Source organism: Pteropus medius, unplaced genomic scaffold, assembly GCF_902729225.1.
Source record: "Pteropus medius unplaced genomic scaffold, Ma_sr-lr_union100, whole genome shotgun sequence".
NCBI classification, from domain to species: domain Eukaryota; kingdom Metazoa; phylum Chordata; class Mammalia; order Chiroptera; family Pteropodidae; genus Pteropus; species Pteropus medius.
Window position 1 is genome coordinate 11,699,538 of NW_024349796.1, and position 25,731 is coordinate 11,725,268.

General features: G+C 38.2%; 1 protein-coding gene across 1 annotated transcript in view; it reads right to left on the minus strand.

Annotated features, from left to right (window-relative positions):
* The window catches only part of USH2A (usherin), a 576,091-nt gene that overhangs the window by 76,417 nt on the left and 473,943 nt on the right, over window positions 1–25,731 (minus strand). The window contains 5 exon segments of the mRNA XM_039883360.1: window positions 2,239–2,401; window positions 3,814–3,972; window positions 14,399–14,556; window positions 15,508–15,691; window positions 21,962–22,071. Coding sequence (XP_039739294.1) covers window positions 2,239–2,401; window positions 3,814–3,972; window positions 14,399–14,556; window positions 15,508–15,691; window positions 21,962–22,071 — 774 coding nt within the window.

Below are 25,731 nucleotides of genomic sequence, written 5' to 3' on the forward strand. Positions count from 1 at the left end.
TTCATGCCTATGTAGGTGAATATAATGATTGTATCTGGAGCCCCAGTGAGCCATTTTCATTTCACTTTAAATAAAAAACAAAATGTGTCTATGTCAGTCAGTGCCCTTCTGCTGTACTCAGAGGTATCAAACAGGCCACAATTATGATTGTGAAGTGATTGTGTCACATTGGAGGAAGGTTTATTGCTTCTGAGTCTGCGAGGCAGTAACACATTCTGTTTCATATTACTCTTTATATCATTGTTTGGCTGTGACTAGAATAATCAAATGCCATCAAATGCTGTCAAATTCAATTTACAGTATTTTTCATTGAAGCGGGCTTTCTGCATTATATTTCCTGTTTTTCCTCTCTATAGCTGCCATGGAATAGTCACTGTAATCATGAGCTTTATTTACAAAACCAACAGAGTGAAGCCACGTCCTGGTCTGTAACAGATACTTTACTTCCCTTTATTCAGAATAGAAATTGGATGTGCTTTTCTCATACAATTAGCATTAAGTAGATGAAAGAAAACTATTTCAAGAGGATGGGCATTTTAGAGCCTGCCCGGATGTGCTGAGCGCAAAATGTAGATTCGCATTAGCCATTTTTACACGTTCACGTGTATTTGAAATCAGAAATGCTATTCTTCAAATTAATGTTTGCGGAGAAGAAATTTGGCTTGCTCATTTTCGGCAGTGCCATCTACGTAACCAGAAATGCAATGATACTTTCTCCTTTCCTAATTTTCCTACAAACCCTTGGCTCACCACTGAATACTGCTCTGAATCACAGGGTTTCCATATCCGGAGTTGCAAGAGGAGCCTACGCTGTTTCACGTCGTGTCCGGGGCGTAGGGCCACATGTGGGAAGGCACGAGGCCACTGGAGAGACCAACAAAGGATGCTGCAGTGGGGGTGAGGAGCTGAGAAGAAATGAGCTGAGCTCCACATGCCTGATGCAATGCACTGCTTTGGTAGTGGGGTTTTCAGCCTGCTAATCCTTATGTCTACCGTATCGTCTGCCATTGTGTCTCCTCTGCCTTAGATAATGCTATGGTCTGAATGTTTGTGCCCACCCTTTCCCCTCCATATGTGGACCCCCTAACCCCAGGGTGATGTTACGAAGAGGTGGGGCCTTTGGAGGGTGATCAGATCGCACAGAGCCCCTTAGCTGCTCCCACCGGGCCAGGACACAGTGGAAGGATAGCCCCCGATGACCCCGGAGGTGGGCTCTCACTGGACACCGAATCTGCCAGCACCTTGACTTTGGACTTCCTAACCTGTAGAGCTGTGAGAAACAAACTTACGTTGTTTCTGAGCCAGCCCAGTTTATGGTATTTCTGTTACAGCAGCTTGAACGAATTAAGACAGACGGCAAGCTCTCAGCCGATAGTCTTTGCTGCCCTGACTCTGTTTCCCTTTCTTTCCTTCCTCTTGGTCTCTTCCTCCCTCTCCTTCAAAGTGCCTGTCTCTCGTTCTCTTTCTCTTTCTCCCTTCTCCCTTCTCCCTTCCCTCCTTCTCATCCTTCTCTTCTTCCCCTTTATGCATTACGTATTTAAAGAAAACATCAATTTAAAGCTATGTGCTCGCTGACCGGGCGAAGACTGGCTCAGGGAGCGCAACGCCCTGCAAACCAAAATGCCCATGGCGTCTCTTTCTCTGTTCCTCCCCCTCCCTCCCCTTCCCCTTTCTCTTTCCCCCTTTTCCTCCATTTGAGGTGGTTACACTTAATAAATTCCGCGCATCCTGGAGAAAAGAAGCCGTGTTGACACCATCAGCCAGCTGTCTGGAAAGTCACTGGAACAGAAGGGAACCGCGGAACCGAGCCGCTGTTTGTCCACATGGAGAGCACCGTCTTTCGAGGGTGAGAAAAAGCCCTTCCCATCGCTACATAACAGGTGATGGAAGACGTGAGAACGCTCGCCCCAGACCCGGCGCTTCCTCTGGAACCACGATGCCCGCCTGGTTAGCGCCCCTCTAGCGCCCGCCCTGTCACTTTATTAAAGGCGGGGCTTAGCAGTGGCGAGGTCGCGTCTCGGACAGGGCTCGAACAAACGCGGCATGCAGTCGCTATGACGCTTTTCCTTGGATAATGTGTAAATGTTTCCACTACCACGTTCAGTCCCCAGTACGTGCTCCAAAAATCACGGATTGCCGCCCATTCCCTTATAGAAACAGAAAACGCATTCGATTCCACAGTCCCGGAACGGTGCGCATTCTTAAATAATTAAAAATAACAGTAACGGGCATTGTTACCTGTGAATAAAGTAGTTGGTGACGACTCCATTTGGTCTGTTGGGTGGTGTCCATCTAACCTCGATGCGAGCTGATCCCAGAGCCTTAAGAACAGGCGAATTTAGATCCATCGGGGCTGTTTCGGATGTCTTGGCAAACGTCCTGCTGCTGGCTCCGCAGCTTCCTTGAAACAAAAATTGAGAGCTTTAGCAATCTGACAGGCAGAGAGTCACAGATGCGTACAGAAAAGGAAAGATATCACGAAAGTCATTTTATCCGAACTTTTGTAGATACATCTATACACATTTTAGACTAATACTGTCTATCTCTACAGAATTTGAATGTATAAATTGGGCATCATTGTTGGAAACTCCATTAATGAACCACACATATTTGTACAGGCATAGACAATAAAGCATATGCATGTCTGAACAGAGTTTTCTCATTTTATTGCAGTCATTCGAGCAAGAAAGTGATAACGTGCTTGAGTTTGTCAAGTGTGTGTGTGTGTGTGTGTGTGAGAGAGAGAGATCTTATATGCCCTAACTATATTTTTTTGCCAATATTTTAAAACAACGACCACCTATCAACATGCAGAAACAATTAAGCTGAAGGATATTGTATCTTCATAGCATACCTTGAGAGACATAGAGATGCAGAAGTTGATGTTACATTTAAGTCAAGAGAACCTTAATTTAAAGCTATTTCCATGGTTAGCTGAAGACTGGATCAGGGAGCACAATACCCTTCAAACTAAAATGGCTTGTCTGGTTCACAGAGAGCAGTGGGCAAACTGACTCTCAGTTTCAGAATGAAGCAGAGCAAAACCACAGGCCCCCATCCCTAACCAACTCTATGGGAACTCATATTCATCTGTATGAGTATGACATGTAACATGTAACACAGGAGTTCCAACCACATGTTGAATATGATTGGTAAATTTCTTTGACCTAAGGTGAAGCAACTTGCTCTCTATACTAATATGAGTTACAGCTTTTCTTAACAATTGGATATTATATAAGATTTGGAAGAATGAAGGGAGTGAAAGAGGCTCTTCCTGAAGATGACTGCGCTAACCACTAGGCTAAACCATGAAACTCAAGGTGACAGTTTATGTACATGAGCTGTAGGGCTCGGGGGAGTACTTTAAAATACGTACGATTTATTTGAGTATAACCTGGCTTCTAAATATTGTCTCCCTCCCTCTATCCCTGCCTTGAATAAAACTTAAGCAGGACCAAGGTGACTACATTTTCTATGAAGATTTTGTAATACTGATTTTGTCTTATATTACCAATAATTCCTTTGTGTGATCTAGGTCTAGGTTTTTTTTTTTTTTTTTTAAGGCCTTTTAAAACAAGACTTTGCAATACTACCATTTTAATATATTTAAATATTCATGATTTAATGTGCAGAAATGCATAATGCTTCACTCAGTGCCAGGCTCTGATTTTTCTGGGTAAACAGTCCAGCATAAATAGAAAGGAAATGTTAGTCTTTGTATTTGGATTGAGAATCTATTCCTTCTTCACGGAACTTTTTAAAACAAAACACTGTCATAGAAAAGCCTAGGACAAGTGTCTGAAAGACTTTCACCGTTTTGGCATGCTTGTATCCTTATCGAATACTGTGTGAATGGAGCCAAATTTTCCAGAAGGGTGGATCGGTGATGACCGGCAGAGAAGGTGAGGGGTGCTATACTTCCATCGTGGAGGAAGACGTTGTACTCCACAGGCATTTTGGAGATGAGGATCCCTTGAGAGAGAGAGAGAGAGAGAGAGAGAGAGAGAGACTAAAAACCTATGTGTATGCTACACAGAATGGTCAACAAATGTTTGTCTTTTAAGAACAATGTATATTTAAACTTTTGTAACTTAAAGGCATATTATTGCTTAATACAGCAATTAATAACAATGTGAAATTCAAGCTGGGAAACATCAGAATGCATAGTCCAAAAGTGAGGAACGGGCATCGCCCATTTTCAAAAACAAATGAAGTATATTATCTCTATTCAAAGATACACTCTCCTGGCAAATAAAAATGAAGGCACATTTTGCTTCTAAAAAATACAAGGCAATTAGAAACGCTGTCATATATTTTTTCCTACGCTTACTTACTCTTAAAGTACATAAGAAAACCTAGTTTTGTTTGTGACAATAATTTTCCTGTAGGCATTGTGTAAGCATCCAGTCTGACACAAGTCCTTGACATAACAGCCCATAAAGTACTCAAATCGCAGTCTACCTAGAGAATCGCCAGTGCATTAATTATTGAGTCAGGACAGTCCACTCTATCAATGAGACTTATAGACCTAAATACATATAAAATTTTGGTTCGAAAACTGTCATTTTTTCACAATGCTTCCTAAAGAAAGGAGGTCTTGTCAATTCATCCTCCTCACAATCTATTCATATAATTAAAAGCCTCTAAATTTGATTTGCTCTTGAACAACATGCACACTTGTTCGAGGAGATAATATGAGCCTTGAATGAAGAAAATAATAAAGTTTTTCACTAAATTTTCTCATTGACCCGATACTCGCAACATAGGTAGGTTTAATTATTTACCTTTGTAGTACTTAAGTTTATGTTTGGTAGATAAACAATGAAATCTATAGCACAGGATTCATTAATCCATGAGAAACGAGGTCTGAAGAATGAAATGTGGTCTTGCTTTTTATAGATAGAGCCCCAATATATAAGGGGCGGAAGAGCTAGTACGAGCCAGAGAGGCTCAGGAATTTGTGTGGGACAGATGAAAATAAGGAGTTTCCAAAGGAAATACTGATCACAGCCAGAAGGACTGATCAATAGCTCTCTTTGGAAAGGTACTAGATCATGCTGAACCCAGACTGAGAATTTTTATTTTAAACATAGAGCATCCTAGTTAACATATCTGTTGAATTTGTCCTAGTAGCTTAAGTGACTGTTATTCTATCATTGACTCCTAAATTCTTATCTCTGATTTTATATCTCTTCAGCATTTCATATTTGTATTTTTTTATAGTGGTTAGACATCTATATAGTTTATGAAGTAATTCCTCTGACTATTCTAGTACCCTCCTGGCACTATACATATTCATTACAATATTACTGGCTATATTCTCTCTGTTTTACAGCACCGTGACAATTTTGTAAGGTGAAGGGATTGACAAGTACAAATTCTAGTTCCAGATTTGTATTTTCAATAGCCTACTTCACACAAACCTAATCTCAACAGGTTCAAAACAGAATTACTATATCTTCTGGGCCTGAACCTATACTCCTTCTAGGTTACCCTCTCTCCATTTCCCAAAGCCAGAGGCCTTAGAGTAAGACCCTCAGTAAGACCCTCAGAGTAAGATTCTTGCTGTAGATCCTGCTTTCTTCACTCTCAGAGTCAAGTGGTCTCTACGTTTTATCAATTATTTCTTCAAGAAATTAGGGCTTCATGCATAAACAGCAACAGGGAGACTCTGAAGATGCTAACACAATCCAACCTGTTTTTTAGGCAGATAATAATGTTTGCAGGCAAACGCTGGATTGCAAACGTGAGAGACAGGAGGTAAGGGTACCAGTTTGAAAGTCATTGCATGGTTGCAGCAATAACGAAAACAAGAGTAGCCATTTCATTGTGTCTCTGTTTTATGCGAGACAGCAGACATGATCTCATTTACTACCACTAGAATGTCAAGTTCATAAAGTTGGGGGCTTTATTCTCCTCCTCAGTGTAGTTCCAATGCTGAGATTTTAGCTCAAAGCTGCGTCTCGACCGTTGGTTGTCGGAATGAATGTTCATTCTGTCTTCCTAGAACTTGTAGAAAAGTTTGACAAACGCACATTTGAAAAGTGTGCCATCTTTCTTGTTGAACTAGACAAATCATTAAATGGAGCCAAACAGACCAGATCCCTCCTCTGGTCTTATTCGTTCGTGGTAAATTACTAACTTGTGCGAACGCATCTTTTCATGTGTATAATCATACTAACAGCCACGTCATAAAGAAAATATACGTAAAGCATTTTAGTACATTCCTACAACATAGAAAGTGCTGAATAAACGACAGACATCTCTACAAAATCACATGTAATGGAACAAAATGGAAAAATAAAAAAATCCCACAACTATGACAATGCCTCTATGTGCCCTCAAACACTCCTGAACCCAAATTTTATATAAAGCTATTTCAATTACAAATAAATTTTCTATTCATTCTGGTAAATATCTTTATAATAATGTTTTGTTATCTAGTTTTATTTTTATGTATACTTGGATACGGTCAAGTTGTATTCCTAGGAAAATATCCTATTTTTCATTCTCAGTGGTAATTTAGAGTGGCTTCCCTTTCAGTGTGTCTGAAGTCGCACTTGTCTTCAGCCTGTACCTACTGGTCTGCTTTTAGTAACCTCTCTGCTCCAAAGGACAGGACCCCGAGGGGGTCAGGGAACAACATTGCACTTCCGCCACATTTCAAATTCAGACACGATCTCGGTCTAGGTTAAGACATGGCTGGGTAAAGCACGAACCTGGAAAATAGATTTTTCACATCTCAGTTAATCGGAAATAAATGTCCTTTACATATACCTACAAAGTGTTGAAAAAGAAAATGCTCCTTGAAGCTGTGAACATGTCAAACACTGACATGCATTTAGGAAGAGGGCCCTTCCACTGTCATAATTTACAGGACTGAGACACGAGAGCCCGCTGTGTGCCTGCAAGCCCTATGCCATCTGCAGTGAGTCTGAACCGACCTAGCCCCCTGGTATTCTGATGACTAAATGAAATGAAATGGGCAGATTTGTTAAAGTCAGCTGGGAAACCACACGACTTGGTTAGTTCCCGAGTTCATAAATTTATGTCAGACCGAGAGGAGCAGTGGAAGCTCCAGTGAACCAATTTACCCTAAGTGCAAATGGCAGTTTTGTTATTTGGTGTCAAAGTTACCAGTCGCACAATGACAAGCTGCCATAACACATTTTCTTGTTCACTAAAGAACAAGGATTCCGTTGGTTAATATTCCTTGCAATGCTCCTTTTCATAATTTACAACAACTAGACGCTGATAGGTTATTTAACATTTATGAAGTTAAGATGTAATCAGAAAAACCCTGATTATCTTTACAAATAAAAAAGTTAAATTATTCAACTTTTTTTTTCTCTCCATGGCTTCATTTCACAGCAGGTGAATACTTTACAATGGGACAAGTCAATCAAATAATGCTTTTTAAAAATCTTTTTTTAGGAGCTGAAGCAGGAACAACTCTAAGAGAAAACTATTAATTCGGTTTGATAGCTGCATTTGCTTCAAAACACTAGCTGTGCTGCACATAATGCTTTTAACAGATCAGCTTAAATTCTTCTCTGTGTTGTAGGGATGTCTTCTTGGTTATGTCCTTTTGGGGGTATGAAAGTGAAACAGGACCTTCTTAAACACAATCCACACAAACTGTATGGAAATTTTACATAGTTTGTAGACTAGTTATTTTATGTGCTCTAACCAATAGACAGTAGTTTTCTTGACAAGAGGGACATTGTCTCATTCTCTTCTATAACTTTCGGGGTATCTAGCACCATGCCTTGCCCCTGAGTAGGATTCAGTAAACATTTTCATGTTAGTTAAAATTAATAGATAAAGCAATCTACCCAAAGGCAAATGAAGTTTTAACCTACAAATAAAATGACCCTACTGGGTTACTGGATGGACTGGTCTTGAATTATTTTGTCCCCATTCATATTTGCTATGTTTACAGTATTTTTTTTTTTTTTTTTTTAGCTTTTGACCTGTATCATGGTAGAATGCAGAAAAAAAAATCATTTCCTTCTGGAAATTTTAGAGACAAACAGAAAATATAGCACAGTAAAACTGACCCTAGAATTTGGAGTCATATTGTGGGTTGGCACTAATACCTAACATCCAAATTGACTTTTCTCATTAGTAAAATAAGAACAACTATAGGACAAAGTACGAATTGTTATGCGCGCTAAATGAGATATGGGATAATCTCTTGGAAGAATGTCCAGTACATATTAAAACTTAATAAAGTAAGATAAATTTATTAAATACCAAAAGCAAAGGCAACAAAGACAAAAATAAATAAGTGGGTCTAAGTCAAAATAAAAAAGCTTCTGCACATCAAAGAAAACCATCAACAAAATGAAGAGGCAACCCATGCAATGGGAGAAAATATTTGCAAACCACCTATCTGATAAGAGGTTAAATATTCAAATATGCAAGGAACTCATAAAACTCAATAGCAATAAATAAATAAATAAATAAATAAATAAATAAATAAATAACCCAATTAAAAAATGGACAAAGAACCTGAATAGATAGTTTTTCCAAAGAAGATAAGCAAATGGCTAATAGAGTTTTGAAAAACTACTCGCCATCAGTAATCATCACGGAAATGCAAATCAAAACCACAATGAGATATCACCTCACACCTGTTAAGGTATTTATTATCAAAAAGAGAAGAGGTAAATGCTGACAAGGATGTGGAGAAAGAGAACCCTCCTACAACGATGCTGGGAATGTAAACTGATACAGCCACTATGGAAAACAGTATGGAGCATCCTCAAAAAAAATTAAAAATAGAATTGCCGTATGGCCCAGCAATCCCACTTCTGGGTATGTTACCCAAAGGAAATGGAATTGTTATCTCGAAGAGATGCCTGCACTGACACGTTCACTGCAGTATTATTCATGACAGCCAAAGTATGGAAACAACTTAAGTGTCTATCAGCACATGAACGGATAAAGAGAACATGGTATACACAATGGAATATTAATCAATCTTAAAAAAGAAAGAAATCCTTATATGTGGAATCACTTAAAAAAACAAACATTGAATTCATAAAAACAGGGTAGAATGGTGGTTGGTAGGGTTTGAGGGGATGGGGGAAATGGGGATGGAAGAGGTTGGTGAAAGGGTACAATCTTTCAGTTGTGAGATCGATAAGGTCTGAGCATCTAATGTATAACACAAAGGCTATAGCTGATAATACTGTATCCTATAATTGACATTTGCTTAGAGAGTGGAGCTTGTGTTCTCACACACACACACACAAATTGTATAGTAAACCAGAAATCATTGAAATGAATTCTAAATTTCTTCGAAAATTCACCATTGCCTGTCACTTGGTCATTGCACTTATAAGAAAACCAAAGTAGTTGCCCATGTGAATCATTCCCATTAATGCAATGCTAATTCCTTTCCTTAGAAATCTGTAATGCCAATTTTGACTTAAATGGATAGTATCTGACCTAAGACACTGCAGCAGATGAGCTAACTGAACGCCAAGATGCCTAATATCTATAGATAAGCCATATTATGGCTAGCTCTTCTTTAATCAAAACTTGATTAATAAAAAACATTTACATTCCTAAGCAGTATTAATCAAAATGATTTCTCAGAAGAATTGTTGCCAATTCTTTTCTTTAATGGACTCAGAGATAAATGCGAAAGGAAAAGCATCAGTATTTCGATACTATGCATTAAGCCTAAATAACTCACCATCTTTAGTGAGAAAAAGTGTGTGTTCAATGCAACAACATTTTTAATTAGAACATGATTAAGGGCTAGGATAGTTCGAAATATAGTCATCGCCTTGATAAATTGGAAAGGCTCATTAATTACCTTCAGAGTTTAAATAATTTTGAATGTTTAGGTTCTCAAACAGCAGGGCTATCTAGCTCCATTCTTGTTCTGAATAAACCATTTATGTTCCATGAAGATTTTGCTTCTTCATTTTCTAAAATTTTTCACCCATTTAGGTAACATATATATCCTCTGCTCTCTTTCATATGAATGTTGAAGTCCTGACCCAAGGTTCAGAGCTGGTGAAAGGTGAGGAGAAATGATTGGGAATAATCTAAGCTGGTTTACGTTGTCTGTAGACCTGAATAACGGCCAGCATCTATCCAGTGCTGGTGAAACGTTTTACAATGTTCTCTCACTGGCGTCACATACCAGTGATGAAAATCAGGCCTTTAAGATCCCCTTTCCTAGATGAGAAACAGGACGTTCAAAGACATTTGTGCAACTGTTCAAGACCAATAGGGAAACTAAACAGGGGGAGAGTATTCCACACAGAAACCAGCATTTCCTTTTCTGAGATAGGGGAAAGAAATGACGCATCCACAAGACAACATATAGTCTTTGGAAAATAAGTGTATTTGTCCTGTTTGTCTTTAAAGAAGGAACTTATATGTGTATGTGTGCGTGTGTGTAGGGTTGAGGTAGGTGGAGGGAGGGATGGGCTTCTATAAAAAAATCAAGTGTTTGAATAATTTTAAGTAGCAGAAAGCTCAAAATTTATTTATAGTTGCCTGAATGATATATTTTAGAAGCTTACCGCTTTGTTTCTCTATTAATTAATTAAGCAAACATTTTATAAAGATACGGTGTTTGCATACCGTCTGATATGGAGGAATAAATGATATACAAATGAGTTAAAATCTTGATTTTCTAGAGCTTAGAGTGTTTTGATAATACTATTGACATTGTTCAGGTAATAATGAGATAAAGTGAACCAAGGTTTACCTGGGAGGTATGAGAATGTCTACCATGCTTTAAAATAGTCTTTGAATAATCTCTGTTTTTGGAGATAATTTGAGAAATGTTTCTTTCCTTCTTCCATCTGATTAAAATCTTTCTTCACCTGGACTCTAGTTTTGTTAAGTCGTGTCTATTCATTCTGGATTTTCAGATGGGTCCATAAAGGCTCCTGGTTCCTTGTTCCTTCAAGCCCCAGGACGGAATGATTGCCAGGTAGATATTTTCCCATCAGGGACTCTCCATTTTCCACAACTCATTCTTCTGGTCTTACATGCCCATCAACAAACATTTATTTCTACAATAATTTGGTGTTCATCAATACCTAGGTCTGTTTCCAGGTTACTATTTCAAAAAGCATAGTTGCTCCCTCATAAATCCGAGAGTTTGCACAATAAGTAGAAAGTTTGATTTGGATTTAGGAGTTAAGCTAAAGACAGGAAGGAATTGCTATCAGGAGCAGACCTGAATGTGGATACTAGCTCTGTTGTGTGACCTTGAGGATACTGTATTACTTCTTAGAGATTCACATATCTGATCTTAATATGGTGATAATATTATTTGTCTCCGAGGGTTTACGTAAGAATGAACTAAGAGATACAGCAGGGAAAGTGCTAATCAAAGTGTTCGGCCCATAGGAATTTAACAGATGGCAAATATAGACAAGTACTATTGATGCATATTATTGTAATTGACCACTTTTGCTTGGGGTGGGTGATCCATGGTTTCTAAATTTGGAGCACATCAAAATCACCTGGGGGAGCTTTAGAAAACATCTAGACTCCTTGCTTCCCTCCCAGGAGATTCTTACTCAGCAGACTCGGGGTTGAGACTTTGTCTTTGTCCAAGCTTTCCAGGTCATTTTAACGTTTGTTCAGGTTTGGAAACTACAGGTATGGACTGTTGGCCTGTTTTTCAGCCATGCCTGTGATGTAATAGCAGGGAGCTATGACGAATACCGAGAAAGCTCGAAAGCTCTCGATTGTGAGCAAATAAACAACCTCTGGTTACAACAGGTTTGTTTTCTTTCTGTTTAAAAGATATATTTGGGACTATTCAGGAACAGAAAAATGTTTTTATTATCCAAATCAAAACACAGCATGAGGTACTTTCCAATAAAATCAACTGTAGATTATACACAAGTCAAAATCATCTGCCTGTTTACTGAGTTCAAAATCCTTCTAGGCACCAGAAAAAAAATTTAATTTAAGATTTTAATCTTTCTATATGTTACAGGGTTTCTGTAATAGATTTTGTGCATCTGAAACTAAAAGATTGACAGGTCTGGATATTATAGATTTATTAACCATTGGTTATATGGTCAGAGTTAGTGGGTAAAGCATTTCTACAATATCCCCTAGGCTGGGCTAGAATGAACAATTTTTATAAAGCTTGAGGTACACAGAGTTAAGGTTATAGTAAAACAACAAAAGTTGTGTTTTATTTCACAATGATCCTTTCTAAATGAAACATTATACATTAGACATAAAAATACGATGTCGAACTCAAAGGAGAAAAATGAAAAAATGCTGGGAAATTTGAAAGAAGTCTTAAAAATTTACTAACAGAATCCTGTAATACACACTTTTATCATTTTGAAAATGGGGGCCTTGGGATCTAACAAATGTCGGAGCAAATACATTTAAAATAATGAATAATTAAAGGCTAAAATAATGAATATTTAAAGGCAAAAATAATGACCTGAAAATAACCATCACTATCTATAGAATATTCTAAAGCAGATAATGCCAATTATAGAAATGATCTGTTAATCTTTACAACAACCTTACACGTAGGTACTATTAGCCTCTCCATTTCACAGATGGATGTAACTGAGACTCATAGAGAAAAACCCAACTTGTTTAAGGTCACCTAATACGTGTCACTACTGGGATATGAACCCTGGCTGTCTCATTCTTCCTACCTTAGTCACCATGAAAGAAATATTTTCCAAATCCTTACTCTGTGTGAAGTCTTCAGTTTAGTGATGGCTATTTATGTGTGTAATAACGTTAAAATGACAGATAACTTGATAAACTATGAAACTTCCCGATCACACGGCTAAGAAATCATCAACTTTATTATCCTAGATTTTCCCTCATTGTTGGATGGGCAAACACCCTGCTCTGAATCTGAGAAGTCTCCAGTCAAGAGGCTGAATTTGGTCTTAAACCAGCTCTCTTCTGCCTTACTTTTCTTTGTGGCGCAAAAGCACCACAGCGCTATAAAAATGCCAAGGAAGAAAACCAGTGCTGTTCCGTGAAAGGAGAAATCAGTTTATAAAGGGATAGGTAAGTTTGCGCATTTTCCACTGCAGGCGATTTGTGTTTCTATCCACTGAAATTAAGAACAGAGTTCAAGACTATTTTTGGTCGTCAAACTTAGATAAGGGTTACAGTACTTAAGGACACAAGCCACCACTATTGATTATTCCTTCACGTTTTGTTTAACTTAATATGTCGCATATTTATTTTAAAACAAAGGCGAATGAAATCATTTATATTTAATATCTTAGAGCAATTTACATTGTTATTTGCTTATAAAGCTCTTAGATTTTCTTCTGTGAATTTGACCAGAAAAAGGTCCTTTTGTCTTTGTTTTAGATTATGACATTGGACAGAGATTAGTTTATAAGAATTTAAGTTTTTTTTTTTTTAATATACAGTAGGCCTTTATGTGATCTTTATGACTATATTACCCGTGTTGACTAAGATAACTGTTCAATTCAATGAAAAATATGCCTTCGCTGATGATTTCATGGAATGGGCCCAGTGACAGGCAAATATCTGCGAACCAATTATTTTTAGTTCCATGCTGAACTGTGGCTAAACTTATGGGGACCATAGGGGTTTGTTTTAATTTCACGCTTCAATTTCATCTTCAGACTAGATATTAAAAATAAATTCACATTATCTTTGACGTGCATTTAACACCTTAATCAGTTTTAAATTTTACTGAAATAAAACCTCTCCATGTACCTTATGCTAAAAGACAGAGGAAGCCGACTTTGCTCCCCCATTCCTACGCCACAGTGTTAATGCTGTCAGCTTTTACCTGAGGACGGTGCTTACATCACAATGTAACAATACACTAAAGCACAAAAGCAACCTGCTAGGGACTAACTGGCTGAACGAAGGCTATACAGCTTGGAGAGGCGTAATTCAGCTACCGTAACTAGTTCCATCCCAAGGGGGAGGTAGGCTATCGTCTTCCTGGATCCCCCATTCACTGCATAATATAGAGGGAATCATATGATGATTCAATGTATGGGGTCCCAGAAACATGAATATTCAAGGTGATTCAGACCTGTATGACTTACCTCTGATATATATGAATAAGAAGACAGATTTTTAGGCTCTGGTACTTGAAAGAAAATATTGCTTTGATAGAAGAGTCTATATCTGTGTATCTATGTGTCTTTATCATCAAGTCTACATCTATATCTATACCTATGTATGTACATATTTATGCATACATACATTCAGGAGTGTGTTTTGGATTATTTTGTTTATATTTGTCCAGGAAACAGGTTAATTCCTTGTGATTTACCAAATTCACATTTCTATTCTTGTTTCCAATTTTCTAATTATTTTCCCGTAAAATGTTTTAAACACACACACACACACACACACACACATTTCATTTCTTTACCTGGTGTGTTCCAAGCTACAAATATGGAATAAGGCCCAATTACTGTGACATTATACGGAGGCTGGATTTCTTCTGGTGTCGATACAGGTGTTTGTACAATATATTCATCACTAGAACTGCTGCCACCTCCCGTGGTGGCTTCCAACTTGTAAATGTAGCTATATCAAAAAAAAAAAGAAAAAAGAAAAAAAAAATGTAATAAGGCAGTGCACAAGTGAACTGAACAATGATTGCTGGGCTTTCTATCTATTGCTGAGTCCTAAGTTTGGGTCAACTTGCAAATTCCTCGCTCCCTGTTTAGAAACATCTCCACAGACTCGGTGGATTTTCTAGCACCAGAAGCATTATTTCTTCACCACCACTCTGTGCCCCTCCCAACTTTATTTTTAACCTTCTAGTAATTCATTGCTTTCTTCAGAGATTTCAGGAAAGTCCTGGAATGTGTTTGTGGATTGTGGAGGATTCAAATTAATCTTCTCCATTTTTAAGTGAGTTAAGAGTTCAAGGAAATATGTTTCGAGTAAGATGTTTCTAAATTGATCTGCAGTTCTCCACAATAAAACTAAATTGATCTTTGCCCTCTGCAATAAAACATCTGTTGACCTAAGACATATTTCGTCTCTACTGAGAAGCGAATGGGAATGAATTGCAAATATGTGGAACTTTTTTCCTTAAAATCACTCATGTCTATACACAGCGTAATGAGTAGAGAAAACATTACACCAGAAGAAAAGGTAGCTGACGTGTAACAAAACTCTTTAAATTTCTTTTATTGCCAGCTGAGAAATATGTTTCTGTAGATAATCTTTAAATTTAATACTTTTTAATATTTTATATATTTAAAATTTTTCATTCTTTTATTTCATGTAAAAGTCTCTCTATATATATTTCCATTTTTTTCTTTTAAGGAATTTTGTCTACTCTCAAGACTAACGTAATGAGTTAGCACTTGAATCACTGACAGATCTCGTCAGCTATGAAATGGCTAATAAATGAGGGAATTAATTAATCCATTAATTTAATATTGTTTCCATTGGAGATACACTCTTTTTCAATCCTGAACAATCTAAATATCTAACTGTGTGGTTGGTAGTTTGCTTTTAGCTTACCTGCTGTTGGGCTCCAAGTTTTTATCAGTGAAACAATGCTCCTCTGCACCAGCCAGGAAAACCAAGTTTCCATCACGGCTCAATCGATACTGAGAAATGAGGCCATTGGGCTCTTCTGGGGGACTCCAGCATAATTCCACCGCTGTAGAATTGATGATAATGTGTTGAGGTGTCGCCCAAACTCCTGGCAAGAATAACGCAGTAAGGTTTTATTGTTAGGATAAAATAAACACCTTATCTAAAGTCAAACCATCACCTCGCAGACTATGATAGTTCGTTGATAAAAATATCTCGTGGTGAGCAACAAAAATATATTTTATTTACTTTGCAGGTGAAATGCATAATTGGGTGCAAATATATGTTTTGATTGCTTTATTTTACTTTTGAATCGCCTCCAGAAAGTGAATGTCAAACAGGTAGTGGTGGAAAATTTCTCCATCGTGACTGTTACTCTGAGTGTAATCAGGCTCGAAAGACTATCCAGGGATTTAAAACTTCAGCGACTATTTACCTAGAACACATGCAAGTCATCATAATCTGGGATTTACCTGAATTATCCAGTTCAACACCCAAGCACGCTTCTCCCTTTGCCTGACACCATGTACTGTACCCCTCCCCTCCCTCTCTCAGCTCCTTCTTCCAGGCCCATTTACTGGCTCCTCACCGCCCCCGAACCTCAAATGTATGGACTGCCTCAGAGACCCAGGCCATCTCCTCTCCTTCCCCTCCTCTCCTCTTCTTTTCCGAAACTCACTTTCTAAGTGACCTCCATTTAGTTTCCATTTTAAACATCACCTACATGCTGAACACTCCCAAATACCAATCACTACACTAAAACTCTCTCCTGAGCTACAGACTCATGAATCTGTCTACCTGACACCTCCAATTGGATGACTAATTATTTATCGAAAACTTAAAATGTCCAAAATGGAACTCTTGGTTTCCATGTCTGCAATCTATTCATCTCCCAATATTGTTCATCTATCCATTTTCTTGGGCAAAACAATTATTCTTGACACTTTCACTTGTCTCATCCCTAAATGTAATCTATCGTCAGGTCCTGCATTCTACTCCAAATGTATATCATTCTCTATATCTTTATTGCCCCCGCTCCTGATCTAAGACACATTTCTTTTCTCTTTCATAGACTCCTGTCACAGCCTCTAAACCAGTCTCCATGTTTTAAATCTTGTCCTTCTCTATTTCATTTTAATGTTTATAAAAATTTTATATTACATGGCAGTGCAATCTTTATAAAGTATACACCCTTGTTGAAATTATTCATATAATTTCAATTCCTTATGATAACCTGTGTGGTCCTACATTTTTCTGTTTCTGGGCTACCTGACACCATTCTCTCCATTGTTCATGAAGCTCCAGCCACACCAGACTCCTTTGTACCCCCAGAATGCTTCACGTTCTTTCTCTCTGCTTGGGACACTTTCGCTTGTGACACCATGAGAGTTTTGCACTTTATTCTTAGTGTTCAGTGACCTGGGTAAATATTCCCCAATCAGGGAGGCCTTATTTGACCACCCTTCTCTAACTCTAACCTTAACCCTACAATGTGATCCCAACCTAGTTTCTATCATATGCCCTTTTCTATTTCTCCGTTAACATTCGTAACATCACAATCATCTTTCTTTGATACTATCATTCTTTATATGTTGTTATGACTGTACGGTCTACTTCTTTCTCCCGCTTCATTATAAAGTTAGCTCCATAGGGGAGGGATCTTCTCTCTTACTTGTCAATCTTTATGGATAGCACGATGCCTAATACATGTTGACTGAATAAATTTATTATAAATAGAGCTCCTGTGAATTACTATGTTAAGCAATCTAGGCAGTGCCAGAGAATGCGAAGATGACTGAGATGTGGCTCATTCTTTCCAGGAGTTTACCTCTCTGTATAAAAGATAAAATATGTACACAAATAACTGTAATTCAAGGGCAAACGTTCAAGTATTCTTACAGATATACAAACATGTTGATGGGCAACCTAATGACGAGGGAGTTCAAAGCCGCCATTTCGTGGTGTCATCTAGGTGTGCTCCGAATGGGCACTGCAACTCTCTTCTTCAGCTTTTAAAAACTCACTTCAATATTAGGTTCCCTTAACGAGTAGTTTTTGTTTGACTGTTTCTCCTGTGTAAGTTACTCAGTAAAGAGGAAGATCCTGATACATAAAAATCTTTTAGGAAATTCAAATTCAATTTATTTAGCAGCCTCCTGAAAAAAAAATCAAGATGGATTTCAAAATGGCTCAAACTTACTGATTTTCTAAGGAACAACCTGTTCCTGAAAAGGAACTGGTTCATTTTGTTCTGAAAGTTCACTTTATATTAGATACTTGGACAAATCCACAAATCACAGTACACATTTTTTTTCCAGGTTTCTCTGCCAACAGCTCCCAGTTGACTCAGCCGACTAATTGAAGTTCTGACTTAAACATGCTATTAACTTGTTGATTTAAGAAAAGTATAAAGGTTTATTCACAATCTGCTTCCTGCAGTCACATCTTTCTTACCCTGAAGGATATATTAAAAACCACCAAGAAGATGAGAAAGGCGACAGCTTACTTTCCAGTTTGAACCATCAATAGAGCCCAATGAAATAACATGAAGCGACATTTGGGATTTGCATTATATTTTCGGTAAAAGTTGAGTTTCACATTTGTACAGGCTGGTGAAAGCTCTGTCCACGCTGGTAATAACACAGTGTCCACTGGTTTGATTTATAAGATGAAACTGAAATGTGGAAACCAAGGGCTGTGTTTCTACTTGTACAATGAAATGGAGACAGTGTTATCTTGGCAGCTGCGAGAAATCTTTGCTAGAATAAGACTACCTTTGGTGAGATGTCTTAATGGGTCCCAGATGGAGAATCTGTCCCTCTCTCTGAGCCCGAGTCCCAGGCGGCTTCAGAAAACCTTTTCTACACAATAGAAGGGCAGAGTTAAGGCAGTTCAAGGAAAAGAAATGGATAGTTCCAAGGGAAACCACTTAGAAAGGAGGGTGGGAGGGGAAGAATAGGTAAACCAGCAGAGCTGGAGAAGAAAGCAAGGCCAGAGGAAACTTTGGTGGGTCTCTTGACATCATGACTACCATAAACGGAAGATGTCAGAGTGGCTCCACAGTGTAGTGGCTAGCACGTCTGCTTTACATGCAGAAGGTCCTGGGTTCGTGCCCCAGGTGAAGCCACCGGTACCTTGGCATGGCCAGTGGTACGTGGTATGGTATGTGGGGAAGCACAAAAGACTTGATGGACTGGCAGAAGTTAAAACTTGAGGGGTCTATTTTGCTGTAACTTGAAGAATTTTTTTTTTCCTGGAAGGAAGTGGTATTTTATGGAGTTGACGATTGCGAGAGATACGCCTATTTTGACAAAAGGGGGGACATGAATTGGGATGGGGATATGAGAAAAGGAAAAAATGACTTGAGTCAGGAAGACTAGGAAAATCGGGAGAAGTTACAGGGCTCTGAACTAAGGCAATGGCAGAAGAGATGGAAAGGAAGAACAACTAAAAACGATCCTTACGAGTTAAAAGTCATAAGATTTTATGAAGAATTGCATACTACAATCTGATGAAAATAGAAGCAATAAGAATGACAAGTTTTGGGTTTCGGTGATTAGGTGAATGCTGGTTCCTGAGAGAGAGAACAAGGAAGAAAAGCAAGTTTGAAAGTGGGTAGAGATTTTAAGCATTGACATACCGAGGTCGAAGTATATGCAAACCTCAGTATAACCAAAAAATAAACGTCTTGTACACCACTGTACACAGAGGCTTTAAATCCATGAGTGTAGTCTTTGTGAGAGCTGTAGAATTTGCTAGTTCTCAGCCTTGATTAGGAATTAAAGCCAGTACTTGAGACTTTCAAGGAAAACTGTTGAGTTACAAGTGTAAAAGGCTGTGGGAGAATCTAAAGGAACCTCGACAGTTAAAAGAAGGGCAAGAGGGAGGAATCTGGACCAGAACAGAAAGACGTGTCTTCTTTTCCTTTATTTTGTTCCCACACTATCGATGCTAAGGAGAAGCACGCCCACAGTTTTACATGACTGAACCCTGAAACGAATTAGAATCTGCTGGTATGGCAGGAATTCTAAAAAGAGTGACCATCCAATTCAAACTCTTCCCTACTTAAGGGTATACAATTTTCTAAGGATAAAACTGTAGAAAATTGTGTCCAAGTTATCAGTGAAGTCATAATACGCATTAACTTTTTTTTTTTTTTTAAGATTAAAAATGAGAGGGAAATGAAAAAAGCTCAGGGTGGCTACAAATAAACACTCGTTTTATTTCTCTCTATATCTACTTAAGACGCTCAAATGTTAGACCATCACACGGTGTCCGATTCACTCAAATAGGCATTTTATGATTAGCTATGTTTGGGTTGTTCATTTAAAACAATGTTTGTTTCTACTTTACAGTACAATGGAGCCTCATGTTACTGCTGTTTGTTTCCTTGCAACTCAAGTTAAACACGCAGACCACCTTTATTCCACGTATAAGTTATTCGCCATGGCACTCAGGCAGCTAGAAAATGGATTCTAAATCCATGTTTCGTCTGAGGAGGAAAGTCCATTTAGTTTATTACTCCTTTGAACAGTTGTTTGCGTTAAAGGATAGGTGCATAAAGCTAAAAAAGAAAATTAAAGAGAGCATTTCTCATCTCACGCTCCCTGCACTATTGAAAGCTATAATTTTTAAGTCATGAAATCTGAGTCCTTTCAAGAGCTCAGAGAAATCTGAGCCCCTTTCGATTTTACGTTTGTGGGAAAATAGACACATATTGTCTAAGAATTTAAATATATGAATTCGATGAGTAAACATGAGCAAGAGACCCTGTTACTTTATCAGGCTTGAGTTTCAGCCAAAAGTGGCTAGTACATCCTTTAGAAATTATCCATTATCATCAAAGTATCCATTTGATAGTTTACCTTTCCAAAAAATCCACTGCTGGTTTCTTCCTTTCAAAGGAACACTAAGCTTTCTGACATGAAGCATTCTTTATATAGAAAACATCATTAGTGAACTCCTGGTGAGGAGCCATATGCCCCATATGTGGAATTTTCCATTTTATTCCCCATTTACTGGTAGGAAGTTCAGGTTTAATATTCTGAGGTACAACAATCCCTTTCATTAAAAGAGTAATGGACGAGCAGTACCTGACTCCATGATGGTAGTTAACATTGAATTTCTGTTTAGAAACTTATTTACGCCTCTATTTCTTCACATGGAAAACAGGTAGATAATAAAGAATAACAAAATAATTGGTCACTAGCCCAAGCTTCTGAGCATATTTTTCTCCTAAAAGTGAATGACACAACCCATCCAAGTCCCCAACCCACAGGTAACCATTGCTATCGGTGCGGTGTGTTTACGCTCCCAGCATTTTTCCTATGCATTTATTTACCTATAGAAATGAATACCATCTTCTATTTACCTCTTTTATACATAAAATACCACACGTTAGTGTGCTTCTATAACTTCTTCTTTATATGTACAGATTATCTCATGTTTTTAAACTGATGCATGGAATTCCGGAATGTGAATATACTTGAATATATTTAGCAATTCCCCTTCTTATGGATGTTAAGAATGCTTCTGACACTTTGCCACTTACCAACCAAACAAAATATGGTTCAATAAACATCCTGGTAAATGCCTCCATGTGCGGCTATGGAAAAGTTATTTTCTGGCATAGATAATGAAAATGAAACTGCTGTGTCATGGGGAATTAACACTTTAACTTTAACAGCTATCGTTAGTTTGCCTTCTAAGGTGATGGTCCCACTTTACTCTCCCTCGAGACATGTTTGATTGTACATTACCTCCGTTGTTCATTTGTCAAAATCCTTATTCCTCATGCTCCATCTCAGAAGTCGTCTGCCCATGAAATCCAACTAGATGTCTGTGATGGGCTGTAACTGTTCCCTCCTCAGATTAACCTGAGAATTCTGTCATTTGTTTTTCTCTTAATATCACTTTCAGATGCTCTCCCTTCATATAGGGTTGAGTACCTGTTGTACCTGTCTACTTGATTGTAAAGTCTGGAGGGCAGTGAATGTTTGAGTCACCTTCAGCAGTGGGCATGGTGCTTGTTATATGTTAAGGAATATATGTGAAATATATGTAATATATTTCTTAACAAATACAATATATCCAGAAATATTTAACTTCTGATTTTTTGAGGAATTTCATATCCGAGTATATAATAATAATCATGTTTTATATATAACACCAAATCTAAAAGGTTAATGGATTGAAAGCAAACTTCACCTTGGGAGGCTTATAGTTTAACCAAACCTGAAGAATGGAAACTTAGAATATTATTTTATTTCTGACCTATCGACTTTAGTCCTCCTTCCCTGTTATAAAAGAGCTTAAAGAGTTTAGTTAAAAACGTCATATGAAAACATCTTCTCCCAGATCATGGGTATTTTTTAATTACCTCGAGGTGCTGCCTGCAGTGTCTGACCTAGAAAAGGCTCACTGGAAGTGCATCCAGCAGATGTACAAGCTGTAAGTGTGAAGCTGTAGTTGGTGTATGGCTGGAGACCTAGAAAGAGCAAACAAGAAATAAAGTTCATCTTGAGAGGATTATTTATTATCAATTAAGCACCGGAAGTAACATGCAGAGCTGTAAATATGATATCCAAAAATTTTAGGAGCAGAAAACACCCTTTTGTGAAGGTATGAACTTCATAAGCAGGGCGGTATTAAAAGAAATTTCATTTATTATTGATAAAATAATACATTTTCAGCCTTAGAAGATATCTTAAAATTCATGTAATTCACCCACCCATCCTTCTTTTGATTCCCCTGCATGAGATGTCACTGAAGGGGCTGTCCTGCCCAGGCCATCGGAGCACCCCGTCTCCCAAAGAGCCCGTTCCATCTCCGAGAGCTCTAGACTTGTTTCGTTTGAAAGTCCTTCGTTACATAGTGGTGAACTCTTTCTATCACTTCCATCCCTAGGGACACATAGAACAAATCTAATTTCTTTTCCACATGACAGTTCTCTAAATATTTGTCGACAGTTCTCAAATCCCCCCCGAGCGTTCTCTTCTCCAGGCTAACCAGCCCACTTTCAGCAACTGCTTCTTAAATGAACAGGGTTGGAAAAAATAAGAAGAATGATAGATTCGGTGTTCAGTAGCCCCAAGCCATATTCAGCGAATAGTAATACCCACTAACGCCCCCTTTTCCAACTTTGCGCTTCTTCGCCATATGCGCCCACATTTGCCATCTCACACTTCTGTAGTTTTTTGGGGGTCTGTTGGTTTTGTCTTTACACGTAGATGAAACATAATTGCATGGGAGGATAGTGCTTATTGTTTTTTATTCAGAATATAATGCAGCACAGTAACTGCTCAATAAGCTCTCGGGGGGAAAAAATGACAACCGTTTACAATAGAATTTCTCGGTTATTAGATTTCACTCCCTGGCTGGTGACTTTGGGCAAGCTACTTAGCTTCTCTTTGCTTTGACCTACTGATCTGTAAAATGGGCACTCACAGAATCCAGCTTCTAAGGCCGTGGACAAGATGGAGTGTGCTACTTAGAACGATACTTTAGCAGAAGTAAGTTTAAGACTCAGCAGCATTTAACAAGGAGTATATTGAAGCTAACATTTCTTGCCTGCATTCTTGGGAAAACTCAAATAATGCCAAAGCTTTTTTTTTTAACAGAACTTGGTCTATATGTCAAGTAATTAGGCTCGGTTATAACGTGGATCTAGTGATTACTATACTAACTTTTCATGATTTTTGAACGACGTTTCCACATATTTTGTTCTTTTGATGGGGTGACTCTGACTCCAGACATCCATGTGTCACTCTGTCACTTCACACACATTTCTGCTAAAATACTTCATCTTTAAAGGTTTTGAACACTCTATCTACACGTTACACCCAGCACGTTTTATCCCCTCAGATTACTTTTCTTCTCCCCTAGCTTTCAACATCATTTGATGCTTTATTATGCATCTGTTTATTTACGGTTTGTTCCCCCCGCCACTGTGACGCAAGCTCTAAAAGAACAAGAACTTTGGTCTGCCCACCACTGTTTCCATCGAAGAGTGACGGTCACAGAGTAGGTGCTTGTGGAATGACAGAAAACAATTAATTAAGCGGATCACTGAGAAGTGGAGCCGTGGTCTGGGTTCTCGCTGAAGCAGCCGCGTCCGCAGCTGGAACCGCTCCTGCACGCAGCTTCAAAGTCCTCTCTTTGCATTTTCCTTATCAGTTTAATGAAAAGATGCAGATACTTATTTGATTGTAATCTTCCATTTGGTTGCTATGGAGGATTTACACAATTTTGATATTTACCTGATTTATAGATGAGGAATATGATGAAAGATCTAAGCCATATCCAAGCCATGTATGTTTGATAAAAGCTTATGGAAAAATGCTGAAGATTATAAAATACAGAGCTCAAAGGAAACGGAAGGAAACATCCAAGAATGAAGGTCAGAGCCTGCATCGGCAAGCTGATTTAACTTAGCCCGATGGTGTCCCCATTTACCGCCACTACCGAAAAAGGAGGCCTTGACCCTTGTAATACCATTTTATCTATCTTACTGTCTCACTTGGAATGTAAGCAGTTTGAGAGTAAGAACGGTATCTTGAGGGTTTTTTTAAAAATCATTTTTCCCCAATAATGCCTATTTTAAGTGTTCAATGTCTGTTAAGTATTGTTTAAAGATGATCGAGCCCACCCAAGTGCCCCGTAAAGGTGTTAGGGCTGCGAAGCTATGATAGGAACAATAACCAGCACAAGTGTGATTTGACAAAACAGGTCCTTCCCCATAATTCCACCCTTATCTCTGTCCATAGCATCTATTCACTGAGATTTTCCTCTAGTTGCAGAAAACCATTACATAACAAAAATTAATACAATTTGTAAACAAGTATTTTCTAGTTTTGTTTTTTTGTTTGTTTGTTTGTTTTTTTACTGAATGTCAGACTTAAGTAAGGCTGGTAAAAATGAAGCAATATTTGATTTTTCTCTGGAATAGTCTGACTAAAAAGAAAAAGCCTCAATTCTCTTGTCTGGTCTGATTTCAGACATGCACTGACTCTTGAAGTATATTTTAAGACAGGTCTTAGAAAACCTGTCATCACAGAAGTGTGTTAAAGTTGATTAGAAGATTGGGGGTATTTGCAAGGAGGATAGTAGCTCCAAAGAAAATTCGTGTATATAAAAAGAGAAATTATTCTTTCTTTACAAAAATCTTTCTGAAGTGAATTCGGTGGCATCCGTTTCATATACAGCCCAGAACACCAGAAGACATACTCAGAGAGGGTGCAGCAATGAAACAGTGAGCCCTTCGGGGTTTTTGATAAACTGAGAAAGATGTGCCAAAGAAATTCGTGCAGGCGTTTAAGTAGGATTGGGTGGGTTGGCCTCACAGAGGAGGGGGCCAGCGCTGGTGGAGGAATGTATATCTCTTAAAGCCACTGGAATACCAGACTGAAGCATGGGACGTAGAACTGAGCCTTGAATTAGATAGCACAGGTCAGGAAGACAGGGAAGTTCAAAGACATCAGATGAGAGTGGGAGGCGTGAGACCTCAGTGGAGGGAAGGGATGGCAGAGTTAGTGTCATCTATAGGTAGTTTGTTCTCAAGAGCGGTTTCTGCCTCTGAAATGCGGGCCAATTTAAAGAGCCAACTGAAGCGAAAGGTAGAAATGCGCATGCTCATTTCAGCTGGCATTTATCAGCTTGTGTCATGCAAATTCATATCTGCTATATTTACTTTCCTGAGTCCATTCATCCTTTTATAACCTTTTTTTTTTTTTTTTTTTTCTCCCTGGGAGAAATCAGTCTGTTGGCCACTATCAGGCTTTGTGCTTTGTTTAGATTTGACTTCACCTGAATCGAGGAGTGTGCATTTGATTCTGGCTTAGACACTAAAATGAACGGTCGGATAGAGAAATTAAGAAAATAATCCCATTTAAAATTGCATCAAAAAGAATAAAATACGTAGAAACGAATTTAACTGAGGAAGTAAAAGACTCATTTACTAAAAACTAAAAGACATTAATGAAAGGAATTGAAGACACAGATAAATAAAAAGATATTTCATGCCTGTGGATTGGAAGAATTAATATTGTTAAAATGTCCATAAAACCAAAAGCCAGCTAGGATTCAATGCTATCCCTATCGAAATTCTAATGACATTTTTCACACGAAGTAGAACAAAAAATTCTAAAATGT